Source organism: Rhinolophus ferrumequinum, chromosome X (assembly GCF_004115265.2).
Source record: "Rhinolophus ferrumequinum isolate MPI-CBG mRhiFer1 chromosome X, mRhiFer1_v1.p, whole genome shotgun sequence".
Classification (NCBI taxonomy): Eukaryota; Metazoa; Chordata; class Mammalia; order Chiroptera; family Rhinolophidae; genus Rhinolophus; species Rhinolophus ferrumequinum.
In genome coordinates, this window is record NC_046284.1 from 78,709,226 (window position 1) to 78,727,406 (window position 18,181).

General features: G+C 37.3%; 1 protein-coding gene across 6 annotated transcripts in view; it reads right to left on the minus strand.

The window, feature by feature from the left end:
• ASB12 (ankyrin repeat and SOCS box containing 12) overlaps positions 1-18,181 on the minus strand; it is a 190,349-nt gene that overhangs the window by 137,709 nt on the left and 34,459 nt on the right. For 5 of the 6 annotated variants that reach the window (XM_033109025.1, XM_033109038.1, XM_033109033.1 and 2 more), the window contains 4 exons: positions 12,597-12,759; positions 10,237-10,394; positions 5,370-5,498; positions 4,075-4,209 (listed from right to left, as the gene is read on the minus strand). In XM_033109025.1, coding sequence (XP_032964916.1) covers positions 4,075-4,209; positions 5,370-5,498; positions 10,237-10,394; positions 12,597-12,759 — 585 coding nt within the window. The remainder of the gene's footprint in view (positions 1-4,074; positions 4,210-5,369; positions 5,499-10,236; positions 10,395-12,596; positions 12,760-18,181) is intronic. The other variant, XM_033109044.1, reaches the window with a different exon arrangement.

Here is an 18,181-nt window from a genome sequence, read left to right on the forward strand (position 1 = left end):
TCCACGGGGCACAAGGATGATTCAACATCCGCAAATCCATCAATGGGAAACATCACATAAACAAAATAAAAGACAAAAATGTTATGATTTTATCAATTGATGCAGAAAAAGCATCTGACAAGATACTTAATAAAATCGGTATAGAAGGAAAATACCTTAACATAGTAAAGGCCATATATGACAAACCCTCAGCTAATCTCATAATTAATGGTGAAAAACTGAAGCCTTTTGCTCTATGTTCAGGAACACGACAGGGCTGACCCCTATCACCTATCCTTTTCAACATAGTGTTGGAATTCCTTGCCAGAGCAATCAGGCAAGAGAAAGAAACAAAAGGCATCCAAATTGGGAATGACAAAGGTAAATTGTCACTCTTTGCAGATGACATGATGTTATGCAGAAAACCCTAAAGACTCCACGAAAAAGCTATTAGAAACAATCAACGAATACAGTAAAGTTGCTGGCTACAAAATCAACGTACAAAAGTCCATTGTATTGCTATATACTAATGATGAAATCTCAGAAAAAGAAATTAAAGAAAAAATTGCTTTTGCAATTGCAGCAAAAAGAATAAAATACCTAGGAATAACCTTAACCAAGGATGTGAAAGACCTATATGCTTAATACTACAAGACATTTTTGAAAGAAATTGAAGAAGACACAAAGAAATGGAAAGACATTCCATGCTCATGGATTGGAAGAATCAACATAGTTAAAATGGCCATATTACCCAAAGCAATATACAGATTTAATGCAATCCCCATCAAAATCCCAATGGCATTTTTTAAAGAAATAGAACAAAAAATCATCAGATTTGTTTGGAACCACAAAAGACCCCAAATAGCCAAAGCAATCTTAAGAAAAAAGAACAATACTGGAGGTTTCACACTCCCTGACTTTAGCTTGTACTACAGGGCTACAATAATCAAAACAGCATGGTATTGGCAGGAAAACAGACACATACACCAATGGAACAGAACTGAAAACCCAGAAATAAAACCACATAAATGTGGACAGATACTTTTTGATAAAGAAGCAGAAAACATACAACGGAGAAAAGACTGCCTCTTCAACAAATGGTGCTGGGAGAACTGGAAAGCCACGTGCCAAAGAATGGAACTCGACTGCTATCTGTCACCATGTTCCAAAACTAATTCAAAATGGATGAACGACTTAAGCATAAGACCTGACACAATAAACTACATAGAAGAAATCATAGGTACTAAACTTATGGACCTTGGGTTCAAAGAGCATTTTATGAATTTGACTCCAAAGGCAATGGAAGTAAAAGCTAAAATAAACGAATGGGACTATATGAAACTTAAAAGCTTCTGCACAGCAAAAGACACCATCGACAAAATAAAGAGGCAACCAACAGAATGGGAGATTTTTGCAAACAGTGCCTCCGATAAGGGGCTAATATCCAAAATATACAAGGAACTCATGAAACTCAACAACAAACTAACAAACAACCCAATTGAAAAATGCACAGAGGACCTGAAGAGACATTTCTCCAAAGAGGAAATACCAATGGAAAACAGACATATGAAAAAATGCTCAACATCACTAATTATCAGAGAAATGCAAATAAAAACCACAATGAGATATCACCTCACTCCAGTTAGAATGGCTATCATCAACAAGACAAATAGTAATAAGGGTTGGAGAGGCTGTGGAGAAAAAGGAACCCTCATACACTGTTGGTGGGAATGCAGACTGGTGCAGCCGTTATGGAAGGCAGTGTGGAGGTTCCTCAAAAAATTACGAATAGAATTACCATATGAGCCAGCAATCCCTCTCCTGGGTATCTACCCAAAAAATCTGAAAACATTTATCCCTAAAGACACGTGTGCTCCAATGTTCATTGCAGCTTTATTTACGGTGGCCAAGACATGGAAACAACCAAAATGTCCTTCGATGGATGAATGGATAAGGAAGTTGTGGTATATATACACAATGGAATACTATTCGGCGGTAAGAAAAGATGATATAGGAACATTTGTGACAACATGGATGGATCTTCAGAGCATAATGCTAAGCGAAATAATTCAGACAGAAAAAGCAGAGAACCATATGATTTCAATGATATGTGGTATATAAACCAAAACAACAAAAGAACAAGACAAACAAATGAGAAACAAGAACTCATAGACACAGACAATAGTTTAGTGGTTACCAGAGGGTAAGGGAGGTGGGGGGTGGGAGATGAGGGTAAGGGGTATCAAATATATGGTGATGGAAGGAGAACTGACTCTGGGTGGTGAACACACAATGGGATTTATAGATGATGTAATACAGAATTGTACATCTGAAATCTATGTAAGTTTACTAACAATTGTCACCCCAATAAATTAAGGGAAAAAAAAAAACAAAACATAGGTATTAAACTTATGGACCTTGGCCTCAAAGAGCGTTTTATGAATTTCACTCCAAAGACAAGGGAAGTAAAAGCTAAAATAAATGAATGGGACGATATTAAACTTAAAAGCTTCTGCACAGCAAAAGACACCATTGACAAAATAGAGGCAACCAACCGAATGGGAGAAGATTTTTGCAAACAGTGCCTCCAATAAGGGGCTAATATCCAAAATATACAAGGAACTCATTCAACTCAACAACAAAAAAACAAACAACCCAATTGAAAAATGGGCAGAGGACCTGAAGAGACATTTCTCCAAAGAGGAAATACAAATGGCAAACAGACATAGGAAAAAATGCTCAACATCACTAATCATCAGAGAAATGCAAATAAAATCCACAATGAGATATCACTTCACCCCAGTCAGAATGGCTATCATCAACAAGACAAATAGTAACAAGTGTTGGAGAGGCTGTGGAGAAGAAGGAACCCTCATACACTGTTGGTGGGAATGAAGACTGGTGCAACCGTTATGGAAGGCAGTGTGGAGGTTCCTCAAAAAATTATGAATAGAATTACCGTATGAGCCAGCAATCCCTCTCCTGGGTATCTACCCAAAAAGTCTTGAAACATTTATCCATAAAGACACGTGTGCTCCAATGTTCACTGCAGCTTTGTTTACGGTGGCCAAGACATGGAAACAACTAAAATGTCCTTCGATAGATGAACGGATCAAGAAGTTGTGGTATATATACACAATGGAATACTATTCGTCGGTAAGAAAAGATGATATAGGACCATTTGTGACAACATGGATGGATCTTGAGAGTATAATGCTAAGCGAATTAAGTCAGACAGAAAAAGCATAGAACGGTATGATTTCACTGATATGTGGTATATAAACCAAAAACAACAAAAGAACAAGACAAACAAATGAGAAACAAAAACTCACAGACACATACAATAGTTCAGTGGTTACTAGAGGGTAAGGGGGGCGGGGGGTAAATTAGGATAAAGGGGATCAAATATATGGTGATGGAAGAAGAACTGACTCTGGGTGGTGAACACACAATGGGATTTATAGATGATGTAATACAGAATTGTACACCTGAAATCTATGTAACTTTACTAACAATAGTCACCCCAATAAACTTTAATTAAAAAAATTTAAAAAAAAAGAATTTTTGTTAATCATATAGCAGTCGTATTAGTGAACCTGGTTCCTTCAGGAGATACCAAAGTATTACTCATCCACTATGATTTAATGCGTTATTTACAAAAAGATATGTTGCTATTAATAAATTTCCAGTGTTAAGAGGAAATGCATTCTCTGATAGTAAATTTATACCACAGAAGAGGAATACTGAAAATTCTGATCGATGAAAAGATCTAGTGAAAAAGATGAGGGAACATCAAAGAGCCTCCAGGCATTCAATTCAGAGGTCACAAATTCAGGAGGTCACAAAGTCAGGTTATTCAAAGTATCTTTGAAAGAATCAAGGACATCTCACAGTCTTGCTTGACAGTGACAGGCTACAATAAAAGGAGCTCCAAATGGCTTGCTCAAATTATTCTACACAATGTCTGACACAATAAGTGCATATACACAAATCTAATTTTCCAAATACCATTGTGAAGTTCAACATGTAGGTATAGAGATTATAAAATGAGTGAAGTAGGGTTATCAAAGAGGTCATTGATTGATAGAGAGATACCTTTGGTCTTGTGTCTACAACATACATAAACTGTTTCGCCGGGTTCGTTTGGCTAATGGCCTCTAGCAAGAGCTCATCATCTATGCAGCGAGTATAAAATCCAGACAGAGGCTGGCTACAGCGGCAAATGGCAGCCTGTAACGAAAAAAAAATGTGTCAGTTGAGTGATCATATGCACAGGTGGTCAAAAATCCTCCTGGATCCCAGGTGTGGTGAGCAGAAAAAGATGGGCCAACTCAGAATAATCCAGCAGAGAGGTGTAGCTCTGAAATGCAGCCGTGCCACTGCCATTGGGCTCAGCCTCCTGCCTCCCCCTGGCATGTGTTACCATAAACTGCTGCTCAGAATAGTCTTGTTTTTCCCTTCTATTTGGCTAATATTCTCAACCTAGTCTTGGCAAATCCAGACTATAAGAAAATCACATCTTGAGTGCTTCCTTAATAAAATTCTATTCTCAATATGTATTAGGCTAGTGTTTTTCAGAAACTGCTTTTTATAGTCACAGTAATATCACCCATATAAACCAGAGGCTGGCAGTGGCAGCAGAATTCCAGATACAGCAGAGATTTAGAGTGTCTTAAGAGAGCGGGGTTTACTCATTAATTTCAAATCAGAGGGGCTGGTTTGTTTTGAGCTATTTCAATATAAAAACCACATAGTTATTTAGCAGGTATATTGGTAATGATTAGCTAATGGACTGTATTGTACTTCAGTGTACTTTTTAAGGAATCTGCTTACTTTGATGGTTTGACACCAAGACACTCACTTGTATCACTATACTCTTTAGCACCTGAACAGTTACCTACTTGAGAACATGACTATTTGTCTAACTCCAGATCTGAGAATGATCACAAGAGGCAAGAATTATTATCCCATCCTATGGAAGAAGACTCAAACGGAGGAGTTAAGTGCTTTTTCCTACTACCTTAAATTATAAGTAGTGAAAAAGAATCAAGGATGTCTGTGTTGTAGTGGGAGACCACAGTCCCCAAATATTCTTTCATATAACCTTTCATTCAACAACTTCCCATCAAGCAGGAGCCCACAGAGAAGGAAAGAAACAAATGAACACATTAAAAACGCTACTTAACATCTGTATACCATCACAGTTTACAATTTACAAAGTACACATACATTTTCCCTTATGTAACCCACTTAAAAACCTTCAAAAAGTACTAAGTTCAGTGAAGTAACTTGCTTGAGATAACACAGCTAGTAAGTAGCAATGTTGGGACTTAAACTGAGATTTTCTAGAAGCAAGTTTAGTTCTCATGAGAGAAGTATGCTCAACTCACATTGTTCTCTTTGTAGAGGTAGGAGAGCACAGGTACCCGTTCTTTACTTCTGAACTTCGAACTTCCAACCACCGTTCCCAAGGTAACAGATTTAGGAACCACTATTTCAGGAGGGTAGGTACTGCATATCTAAAAGAAAACTCAATTTTTTAATCTCAATATATATATTTTTTATATTTTTTCACTTGATACCAACAGGTTGGAATAGCAATCACTTAAGCATTAGCTTTCTAGTATTTTATCATCTTAGAATCACCCATCCCTTAGAAATAGGAACAAAAATATCCTTGGTGTAATAGCTTTTCCAAGTATGCTATTATTTTCTAGAAAGGAACATACTGAGGTATATAAGAACAAAAGGTACTAACATTATAGGTAGAAATGCACGTTATAAGTAGAAGTGCACATATAACCATACCCTGAAATTCCTACACTTGCCTATCAGAGCAAACAATGTATATTATAAATAAGTAAATTAAAACAAAGAGACTCAAATGTAAGGCAGACATGTGGAAAAGGAGAAAACATAATGTACTCTTTCTTAAAATGCATATTCGGTTCCTCATTTATGCATCTTCAGGGCCTTTAAAACACTAGTCTGGGAGTGAAAGTGTTAACATTTTACGTATGACTTACTCTATAAAAAAGACTGATATATTTTTCTCAAATTTACCAGCTGTTAGTGGTTGATTACCAAAATATATCTTTCTAAAGAGACAGTGACAAAATATTGTAATGGAACAAACCTAATTCTCATCATTCCTCTAAGTAAAGAACACCCTTAAACTTTTGACAATGGATCAAACAAAAATATGAATAGGCAAAAAAGTTTGAGGTGGATCAGGCTCTATGTAACTCATTAAAGTAAATGTCTTAAAATGCAGAACATTTGCGGGGCAGCCTGATGGCTCAATTGGTTAGAGCGTGAGCTCTGAACAAACAGGGTTGCCAGTTCGATTCCCACACGGGCCAGTGAGGTGCGCCCTCCACAACTAGATTGAAGACAATGAGCAGCCGCTGAGTTTCCGGAGGTGCGGCCAGATGGCTCAGTTGGTTAGAGCGAAAGCTGCAAAAACAAGGTTGCCGGTTCTAAACCCCAACTGGACTTGGAGCTGAGCTGCACCCTCCACAACTAGACTGAAGGACAACTGCATGGAGCTGATGGGCCCTGGAGAAACACATTGTTCCACAATATTCCCCAATAAAATTTATTTTAAAAAATGCAGAATATTTGAAAGAGAAAAAGTTCTCTACCCATCACCATACCTGGACTCAGACTTTGAAGAAGTGGGTCATACAAAGATAAATAAATGGAACTTCTCTAACAACTCAGAAGGTTACATGCATCCCAGATGCCAACACAGATATTTCAGACCTCTTTTGGGGGACTTACATACATATTTTAAGTGGAAAGAATTCACCTCATCTCTAATCACTCCTGTCAAGTATGACCCTAAGAAACCACCTCACAAATGGTCCTACTAAGTGACAACTCATCAATTCTCATATCTAGTGGATATTCTAAACTGTGTTACCAGAAAGCCATTATAATTACTGTCTTTTCATGCTAGTAAAAAGCTGTAAAGATCCAACAATTCAGAGATACCACTTTAACACCAATGACTCCCTGTGCAGAAAAGTTATCATAGCAAGCCTGACTGCTATCCTTAGAAAGGCCTGCTTACAAGGTAGGCCCTTGGTTGATGCATGGGAACTTGGATTTGGAAAGGGTTCCCACCATTCCTTAACTGGTAAGAGTGACTCATCGTGCCTAAATTGTTTGTACAAACAATGTGGTTTATGCCAAACTCCTGTTTTCCTTCTAGGCCATCTCAAACTTTCGCATATACTAGGCAGAGAATGCCTGTGTGACCAGGCCCAAACAAAAATCCTGGCCATTGATTCTCCAATGAGTGCCTACAGACAACATTTTCCACATGTTGTCACAATTTCTGGCTACAGGAATTAAGCATGTCCTATGTGACTCCTCTGGGAAGGACTCAAGCTCGTGCTTGGTTTTCTCTGGATTTTGCTCCTTTTCCATTTGCTCACTTTGCTTTATATCTTTTCACTGTAAAAAATCACACCAACAAGTACTCTGAATCCTCCTAGTGAATCACTAAACCTGAGGGAAGGTCTTGGGGATCCCTAATACATTCTCAGACCACCATATTTGGCCCAGAGCCCTTTATTGAGATCTAGACTCAAAGCTTGGTATTAAATACTTGATATCTTTTGGATCACCTTGAACTCAAGTCTAAAACTAAAGACATTGCCCTTTTCTTGTGCTCCTTATCTTGACTAACATATCCATTACCCATTTGGTCACCTCGGCCAGAAACAAGGACACCTGGAATGCATACTAAGATTCTCCCTCTTTATCTCAGCCACATTAAGCTGTCACCAGGTTCTTTCAATTGTACCACCTAAATATCTCTTAAATCCATCTCCTCCTCTCCATCCATAGTCATTGCCATAATTCAGGTTCTCATCACTTCTCATATCATTCTTCTGCATTCTTAGCTCCAGCATACCAATTCTCCACACGACTACCAAAGTCATCTTTCTAAAATGCAAATATACTCCCATTCCTTTCCAGCCTAAAACACTCTAGTGACTCCCGTCTTCAGGATAATGTTCAAATTCCTTACTTTGGCATGAAGCCCTTCATGATCTGACTTCACTTCCTGATCTCTGTCTTTCTCTCCAGTATAAATTAAGACAGATTTTCTTCTCCACACTATTTCCCAAAGCATCAGGCTGTTTCTGGCTTCCCAGTCTGAATTCCATAGTCTTTATCTATGCTACCACCGTGCTCTATGCTTTAGACCAGGAGTGTCCAAACTTTTTTCAACGGTTTTCACCAAGGGCCATATGCGGTAAAATAAAAAAACAGCCAGGCCACTCACTTGAGGTGAAGTACGTATTGCCTGACCTGGTTTATTTAAGTAAACTAAATATATTTTTGGAATTTGCTGTGGGTCAATTAATGATGGATCGCGGGCCACAGTTGGCTGCGGGCCGCAGTTTGGACACCCCTGCTTTAGACTATGAGAACTGTGACTCAGTCTCCTGAGTACTATAGGTACTTAATAATTGTTTGCTGCTGCAATCACCATAAAAATCCCAAAGGCATGTTTTAAAGAAATAGAACAAAAAAACCCATCAGATTTGTTTGGAACCACAAAAGACCCCGAAAAGCCAAAGCAATCTTAAGAAAAAAGAACAATGCTGGAGGTATCACACTACCTGATTTTAGCTTGTACTACAGGGCAACAATACTCAAAACAGCATGGTATTGGCAGAAAAAGACACATAGACCAATAGAATAGAATTGAGAACCCAGAAATAAAACCACATAAATATGGACAGATAATTATTGACAAAGAAGAAAAAAAACATACAATGGAGAAAAGACAGCCTCTCCAATAAGTGGTGCTGGGCGAATTGGAAAGCCACGTGCAAAAGAATGAAACGGAACTGCTATCTGTCACCATGTACCAAAATTAATTCAAAACGGATCAAAGACTTAAGCATAAGACCTGACACAATAAACTGCATAGAAGAAAACATAGGTACTAAACTTATGGATCTTGGGTTCAAAGAGCATTTGATGAATTTGACTCCAAAGGCAAGGGAAGTAAAAGCTAAAATAAATGAATGGGACTATATCAAACTTAAAAGCTTCTGCACAGCAAAAGAAACCATTGACAAAATAAAGACGCAACCAACTGAATGGGAGAAGATTTTTGCAAACAGTGCCTCCGATAAGGGGCTAATATCCAAAATATACAGGGAACTCATGCAACTCAACAACAAAAAAACAAACAACCCAATTGAAAAATGGGCAGAGGACCTGAAGAGACATTTCTCCAAAGAGGACATACAAATGGCAAAGAGACATATGAAAAAATACTAAACATCACTAATCATCAGAGAAATGCAAATAAAAACCACAATGAGATATCACCTCACCCCAGTTAGAACGGCTATCATCAACAAGACAATAGTAACAAGTGTTGGAGAGGCTGTGGAGAAAAAGGAACCCTCATACACTGTTAGTGGGAATGCAGACTGGTACAGCTGCTATGGAAGGCAGTGTGGAGGTTCCTCAAAAAATTATGAATAGAATTACCATACGAGCCAGCAATCCATCTCCTGGGTATCCACCCAAAAAATCTGAAAACATTTATACATAAAGACAAGTGTGCTCCAATGTTCACTGCAGCTTTGTTTACGGTGGCCAAGACATGGAAACAACTAAAATGTCCTTCGATAGATGAACGATCAAGAAGTTGTGATATATATACACAATGGAATACTATTCGGCGGTAAGAAAAGATGATATAGGACCATTTGTGACAACATGGATGGATCTTGAGAGTATAATGCTAAGCGAAATAAGTCAGACAGAAAAAGCAGAGAACCATATGATTTCACTGATAGGTGGTATATATCCAAAAACAACAAAAGAACAAGACAAACAAATGAGAAACAAAACCTCTTAGACACAGACAATAGTTCAGTGGTTATCAGATGGTAAGGGGGGAGGGGTATGTTAGATGAGGGTAAAGGGGATCAAATATATGGTGATGGAAGGAGAACTGACTCTAGGTGGTGAACACACAATGCGATTTATAGATGATGTAATACAGAATTGTACACCTGAAATCTACATAACTTTACTAACAATTGTCACCCCAATAAATTCTAATTAAAAAAAATATTTTTTAAATAAATAAATGCTGCACGGCTGAATGTTGAATGAAAAGGAGAGATTATGACTGATTTTTTCAAAACCTTGTTTGCTGATATTCTTCTGTTTTAATTAAATGGACCTAAAGGAAAACAACAATGACAAAATTACCTCATAGTTTCTGTTGGCATCTGTTATGATCCAGTACCTGTTGGGTAGTCCCATACGTCCAAAGTCTGATATTGGGTCAATGAGTTTCCATCCAATCTCTCTCATCTCTTTTGAGGACTTGGGATTATAAGAAAAAGCATACAGATCTTCACATAATGCTAGGGAAGAGAGATAGGCATGAAAACAAAGTAATAATGAGTGAAACTTAGAGAACACCAAATAATGCCAAAAAAAAAAAAAAGGCTATACTTTTTTTCTCCCAAAGGGAATGTCTGTCATACAGCCCCAGAAAAGGACAATGATCTGTGTACAAGGCTTCCTTTATGTAAGGAATGAGAACTGGAATATTGCTTTGGAATCACCTTTTTTTTTTTTTTTGAGTAAGAAATAAACTTTTATTGTTTAAGCCACGGAGATTGTGAGGTTGTTGATTACTGCAGCAAACCCTTGTTTATTCTGAATGACAATGCTGCTGATTCTTTTTATCCAATTCACTTCAAAATGTGTGTTGATATTCAGTCCAGTTGAGCCTTTATTTTTTTTAGACTTTTTTTTAAATTAGTTTCAGGTGCACAAAACAATGTAAGTTAGACATTTATCATTTATATCCCTCACACAATGACAACCCCCTCCCCCCATCCACTATCCCTCTGTGGAATCATCTTTTAAATTAAAAAAAAATTTTTTTGTTAAAGTCTATCATTTATTACATGAACTGGAGCTTTTTTTCTTTTATTTATATTTTTTATTAGTTTCAGGTGTACAAAGCAATGTAATAGACATTTACACCCCTCACAAAGTAATAACCCCCCCCAAGTCTACTACATCTCTGACATCATATATGGCTGTTACAATACCTCTGACTATATTCCCTATGCTGTACTTTACATCCCAGGAAAATAACTAAATAAATATAAATATAAACATATATATATATATATATATATATAATTACATATATTTACAGTTGACATTCAATATTATTCTACTTCAGCTTCAAGTGTATATATAGTGCAGAGGTCAGGCATCTACACAGTCTACAAAGTGATCCCCCTGATAAGTCCAGTACCTATCTGGTAGCCTACATAATCTTTACAACATTGCTGATTTTCTTATGACACCAGTACAAATCAGGAACATTCTGTCTGGCTTCCTGTAAACTGATGGATAGTGGACTGAATTGAAGCTTCAAGGTTTCACATGTTGGAAAAGTGATCCTTACAAAAGTTTTTCAACTAAGCTTCAATGTCCTAAGTGTACTGTTTGTTGTAACACATTACAAAACATTAACACTGTTCTTACATTCTACTTATCAGGCCAATACCTACTTCTGCCTGATAAATGTCCATTTCTTCTTTTCTTCTGGTCAACTCCACTTCCTTTCCTCATATCATGCAGCTTGCAATCAATAACTCATTTGACCAATTTATGTGACAACAACTTTTCTAGAGATGGACAGAATCTGCTAGAGCCTTACAAAATGTTGGGCTGGCTGACACATAACCTCTGTCAATAAAATACCAGCAAATTCTGAGGAATTATTCTGGGGAAAGGGTGGAAGAAAATGGGAGGGAAAATGTAAGAGCATGGAAATTCCACAGACTAAATTCAGAGGAAGGTGATGGGTTAGCCACCTCGATGTGGGGCTGGTGGATGAGAGGGTGAGGATGGAAGAAACAAAGATAACTGCGTTATTAAAGACTCTGATATAACCAACTTGTACTTCATAGTCAATAATATTGTAACATCTATGCACAGTGCCAGGTGAGTACTAGACTAATCGGGGAGATCACCTCTTAAATTATTAAATGTCTAACTACTATGCTGTAAGCTTAAAACTACTATAAAACAATACTGAATGTCAACTATCGCTGAAAAATAAAATTAAAAAGGACTCTAATAAACCACCCTAATCTTCTAGCTAGAACTGAAAGTAGGGATGGGAATAGTAGAGCCAAACATAAAGCTTGCAGAACAACAGGAAACAAATTTTGCTCCAAAGCTGACTTGCTTCCTAAACAGATGAAAAAAATTCACAAGCTGATACTTAAAAGGAGGGAGGGAGAGAGAAGGAAATAACATCTATTAAACGCCTACTATATAGCAAGTACAGAGTAAAACGCACAAGTGTATTGAAGCCTCAAAACAATCCCATGGGGAACTTACACTATCACTACTTTTACATGTGAGGAAGTTGAGTTCAGAGATTATATAACTTGCCCAAATATCATGGAGCTGGTAAGTAGCAGAGGACAGATCCAAACTCCGCCCTGTTTAACTGCATAGCTCATGATCTTTCCAGTATGCCATTCTGGGAAAAATAAATAAGTGGTTTTAGATAAAAATACTATCATAACTACCTGGCTGCGAAAGCTTGAGCAGTGAAATATAAACCTCATGGCACACAACGTCAGAGTCTAAAACAAAGTGGGCCACCCGAAAGTTCTTGCAGCGGAGAATCAGGGGACAACCCACGCTAGTGACAGGCAACTTCTCCACCGTGGCAATGTGATGCAGTGCAATCTATAAAACAGAAAATAACCAAAATAAATCCACAGACATGCACTAGTTCTATCATCATCAATGCTTCTGACTCTCACTAATGGTAAAAGCACTGCCAGAGACATTATCACATCTACAACCTTCAACCGTCCTTTGTAAGGCACAACTGAGTTTCTCTCAAACAGAAGTAAATCGTGGTAAAGCAATGAAAAGCAAACTGCAGTATTATAAAACTTCTCTCTCAGGGATATAAGGTTAACAGGTTTGTGGGGCAATTGTGGTAAATTGGCTCAGTATAGGTGGCTTCTAGCATGCGCTGGTGAAATATACAATCATAGTAGAATAATTGTCACAGAGAAAAATAGAACTTCTTTCCATTCTACCTAATCACTAATTAAAATGATTAATAACTGGCATTGTGCTTTATTTCTCACAAGATCATCCATGACCATTACTTATTTAATCCCTGTAATAAACCTTTGAGATATAACCACCCCATTTCAAGAATGAAAAAAACGAAGCTCTGAGAAGAGAATTCCTCACCAGAGGTCATACAGCCAAGAAGTTGCACAAGCAGGATTTGAACCATGGCAGTCTAACATCAAGCCCAGGATTCTTTCTCTAGCAATTCTAAAAACACTAACTCTGGAATTAGGATTTAACGAGAAATATTAGGGGGAAAATTCCTCTCCCACATTTTAGACTCTAGTGACAGTAAAGCAAACAATGAAATGGAAGGGAAAATGACTTGAATAACTTAGGAAACGAGTAGAAACTATAAGACTAATAACTGGGGTGGGCCGGTTGGCTCCCTGGTTAGAGTGCAGTATTCATAAAACCAAGGTCGCCGGTTCGATGAGCCAAAGAGCTGTGCCCTCCACAACTAGACTGAAAAAAGGACTTGACTTGGAGCTGAGCTGTGCCCCTCTACAACTAGATTGAAAAACAACAACTTGACATGGAGCTAGTGGGTCCTGGAAAAACACACACACTACACCCCAATATCCCCCAATAAAAATTAAAAAAAAAAAAAAAGACTAAACACATATACATAAGCACTGCACTGTGGTAATAAAGTTGTTTCCCATGGAAATACAGGTTAACAATTTTGATTTAAAAAACGAAAAGGATGATTAAATCTTTAGTCTCATCACTCCTGCCCATGCTGATGCCAGCAAAAAAGAAATGCATGAGGACAAGCTTTGAAACTTCAGAAGCTCTCCACATGCCTCCACTGAGGCGGTGCCCTATGATCCAGGCGAACTGATCACAGAGGAAAAGTCCGTCTTCCAGGGAATCCCCCAATTGTGGGAGAGGCCAGAATACTGCAGAGAAAATATAACACTACAGTGTGAAAGAGAATAAAAGACTGCAGTCGCACACAAAATAAAACATCCTACCAACATCTACTGGAAAACAAAAGACCTCTTCCTATCAACCTGTTGCAGAATACACTCCTGTAGATGTTTGGAAGAGAAACAATAAATCATTAATTGCCAAATCATGAATAACCAAGGTAACAAAGACAGCTCACAAAGGAAATGAAAAGTCTCCAGAAAATGAACTTAAAGACATTGAAATATGTGATTTAAATGACAGAGAATTCAAGATTTCAACTCTTAAAAAAACTCAATGAGATGCAAGAAAACAGAAAGGTAGTTCGATGAACTCAGAAACACAAAGAACAAAATTAACATTTTACCAAAGATATTGAAATTTTTAAAAAGAACCAAATAGAATTTCTGGACATTAAGAACTCAATAAAAGAAATGAAGAATGAAATAGCCAGCTCAGGTAGTACACTTGACTAGATGGAGGAAAGAATCAGTGACATCGAAGATAGAAACCTGGAAATTACACAGATGTAAAACAGAGAGACTAAAGAGTTAAAAGAAATGAAAGAACTCTATGAGAACTTTCTGACTCCATCAGAAAGAGCAATATGAGAATAATGGGCATACCAGAAGGAGAAGAGAGAAGGGAAGAGAGAGTATATTCAAACAAACAATCAAGGAGAACTACCCAAACTTGTGGAAAGAACTGGATCCTCGAATCCAAGAAGCAAATACAAAACCTAAGCACCTCAACCCCAAAAGGTCTTCTCCAAGGCACACTGTATTGAAGCTGTCAAAAATTAATGACAAAGAAAGAATCCTCAAGGCAGCCAGGGAAAAGAAGACGGTAACCTATAAAGGAAAGCCCATTAGATTATCATCAGATTTTTCAGCAGAAACTCTACAAGCCAGGAGGGAATGGAAGCCAATATTCAAACTATTGAAAGACAGAAATTATGAGCAAACAATAACATGTCCAGCAAAGATATCCTTTAGATACGAAAGAGGAATAAAGACCTTTCCAGACTTACAGAAGCTGAGGGAATTTTCTAACACACGACCTGCACTACAAGAAATACTGAAGGAGGCTATTTGACCAGCATAAATAGGGATAATTTGTGGCAACCAAAACATAAAAGCGGGGAGAGTAAAGGCCTGAACTGGAATACGGAAATGGAGAAAGTAAGCATGTTGAATAAAATGGAATACTCTAAATATCAAACTTTCTTTTACATAAACGTAAGAGTAACCACTCAAAAAAAAAAAAAAATCCAGAACTGAAATATATAACGTATTAAAAGAAGAAATAGAGGGAAAAATCATAGAATACTACCAACACAGAAATAATAGACAACAACAAAAAGGCAAAGAAACAATGGAGACACAGCCTTACCAGAAAACTAAAGGTAGAATGACAGGAAATCCTCACATATCAATAATTACCCTAAATGTAAATGGACTGAACTCACCAATAAAAAGGCACAGAGTAGCAGATTGGATCAAAATGCTAAACCCAACAATATGCTGCCTCCAAGAGACACATCTCAGCTACAAGGACAAACAAAGACTCAAAGTGAAAGGGTGGAAATTGACACTCCAAGCAAATGGTATCCAGAAAAAATCAGGTGTAGCTATACTGATAATAGATAAAACAGACTTCAGGGTAAAAAAGGTAACAAGAGACAAAGATGGACATTTCATAATGATAAGTTGACTATACAACAAGAAGACATAACAGTCATCAATATTTATGCTCCCAATCAGGGAGCACCGAAATATACCAAGCAACTACTAACAGAACTAAAGGGAGAAATTCAACAAAACACAATTATTCTAGGGGAATTAAATACATCATTGACAGCTATGGATAGATCATCAAAACAGAAAATAAAGAAATAGCAGCCCTAAATGACACATTAGATGAAATGGACATAATTGACATTTATAGAGCACTTCATCCTAGAACATCAGACTATATATTTTTTTCTAGTGTACATGAAACATTCTCAAGGATAGACCATATATTGGGACATAAAATCAACCTCAGCAAATTTAAGAAGACTGAAATCATACCAAGCATATTCTCTGATCACAAGGCTTTGAAATTGGATATCAACTGCAGAAAAAAAGCAGGAAAAAACACAAATACATGGAGATTAAACAACGTACTTTTAAAGAACAACCGGGTCAAAGAAGAGATCAAAAGATACATAGAAACAAATGAGAATGAAAATACATCCTACCAAAATTTTGGGGATGCAGCGAAAGCAGTTTTAAGAGGGTAATTTATATCATTACAGGCCTATCTCAAGAAAAAAGAAAAATCCCAAATAAATAACCTCACGTTACACCTTAAAGAACTAGAAAAAGAACAAATGAAACCCAAGGTCAGAAGAAAGGAAATAATAAAAATCAGAGCAGAACTAAATGAAACAGAGAATAAGAAGACTATAGAAAAAATTAATGTGACAAAGAGCTGGTTTTTCAAAAAGATTAATAACAAACCCTTGGCTAGACTCACTAAGACAAAAAGAGAAAAGACACTAATAAACAAAATCAAAAAAAAGAAATGCATGGAAAGGGAACTAGTCAAAGAAACGGTATCCAAATAATACAATTCCTTCTTTATAGATTCAAAAAGCCATGGAATCATGGATTTACATTTTAGTCTTTGATGTTTTCCTCCTATCTGTGTCTCTGATATTTCCTGCAACTAGAACCTCGATGTACTCTTTTCATTGTTTGGACTCCCTGTCCTGTGCCTGGAATGGCCTTCCAATTATCATGGTCTTTTCTTTTCCTCCTCCCTGCATACTCCATGCTCCAGTCCCAATTTGTTTGGAAAATACACCTCCAGGAACTCTTTCAATCATATCCACCATTTAAGAATGGGGCAGGTGTGGGGACCATTCACATATTCCTACAGGGATTTTCCATCCTAATTTCTGTCTTAACAGTTTTGTTAAACTCAGTTCCTTCCATGGCAGTTTTGGAGGGGCCACAACAATTACTAATAATGTAATAGGAAGTAATATATCAAATTTCAAGAAAATCAAAGCACTGTTGGTCAACATGTGAGAACTGTGTTTGGGGTAGTAAAACACTGATCATTAAAATTAGGTGCCACGAAAAAAGTGGTGATTTGGGAAGAGGGGGAAAGTGAAACAGATGAAGGCTGAGAAGTACTTCATTAATAGTACTAATTGGGTAAATAAGCCTCCTTTGATATGTAGAAATAATCCACATAAGTTCTCCTTTCCAGATCTAGTCCCCTGGGTTTGAAATAATACCCAGTAGGAACATAACCAGGGAAATGTGTGCTGCCTATAAATGCAGGTAGAAAGGAGCAAATCTCATGGTGCAGTACTAAACAAATGGTTCCTAAATTGTTAGAAATGGAAGGATCCCTACTAATTTATATAATCTAACCACTTCATCTTAAAGATGAGGAAATTGAAGCCCAGAGAGCAAGAGCCACTTATTCAAGGTCATATAGCCCGTTAGTGCATAACTGAGTCTAGCTAGAACCAGCTCTCCTGATTCCTCTTTTGGCGTTCCTTTCATCACACCAAAGGGAGCAAGATACAATCTCATATGGGGAAAGCTCATGGTGTTTTGAAAAGGAAGTATTAAAATACAACTTTACACACAGATTTTTTTTTCAATAAATACACAGTCGACCCTCTGTATCCATGGGTTTCACATCCTCAGACTCAACTAACCAAGGATCGAAAACAGTATTTTCAATCCATAGTTGGGAATCCATGGACACAGAGAGCTAACTGCAAGTATTGTTGCGTGCCATTTTATATAAGGGACTTGAGTATCAATGGATTTTGGTATCCATAGGGGGTTTTTGGGACCAACTCTCCCATGGATACCGAGGGATGACTGTACAGTCAAAAGTTATATGCAGATTTTCAACTACACGGAGGTTGGCACCCCTAACCCCCACACTGATCGAGGGTCAACTGTACTTATTTCACATATAGATATATTCAGTTTATTTTATACTTATAAACTAGTATTTATCATGTGCTAGGCACTATTAAGCACTTACAACATTAACTTTTTTATTCTCATAACAAGGTTATTATTACTATCCCTTT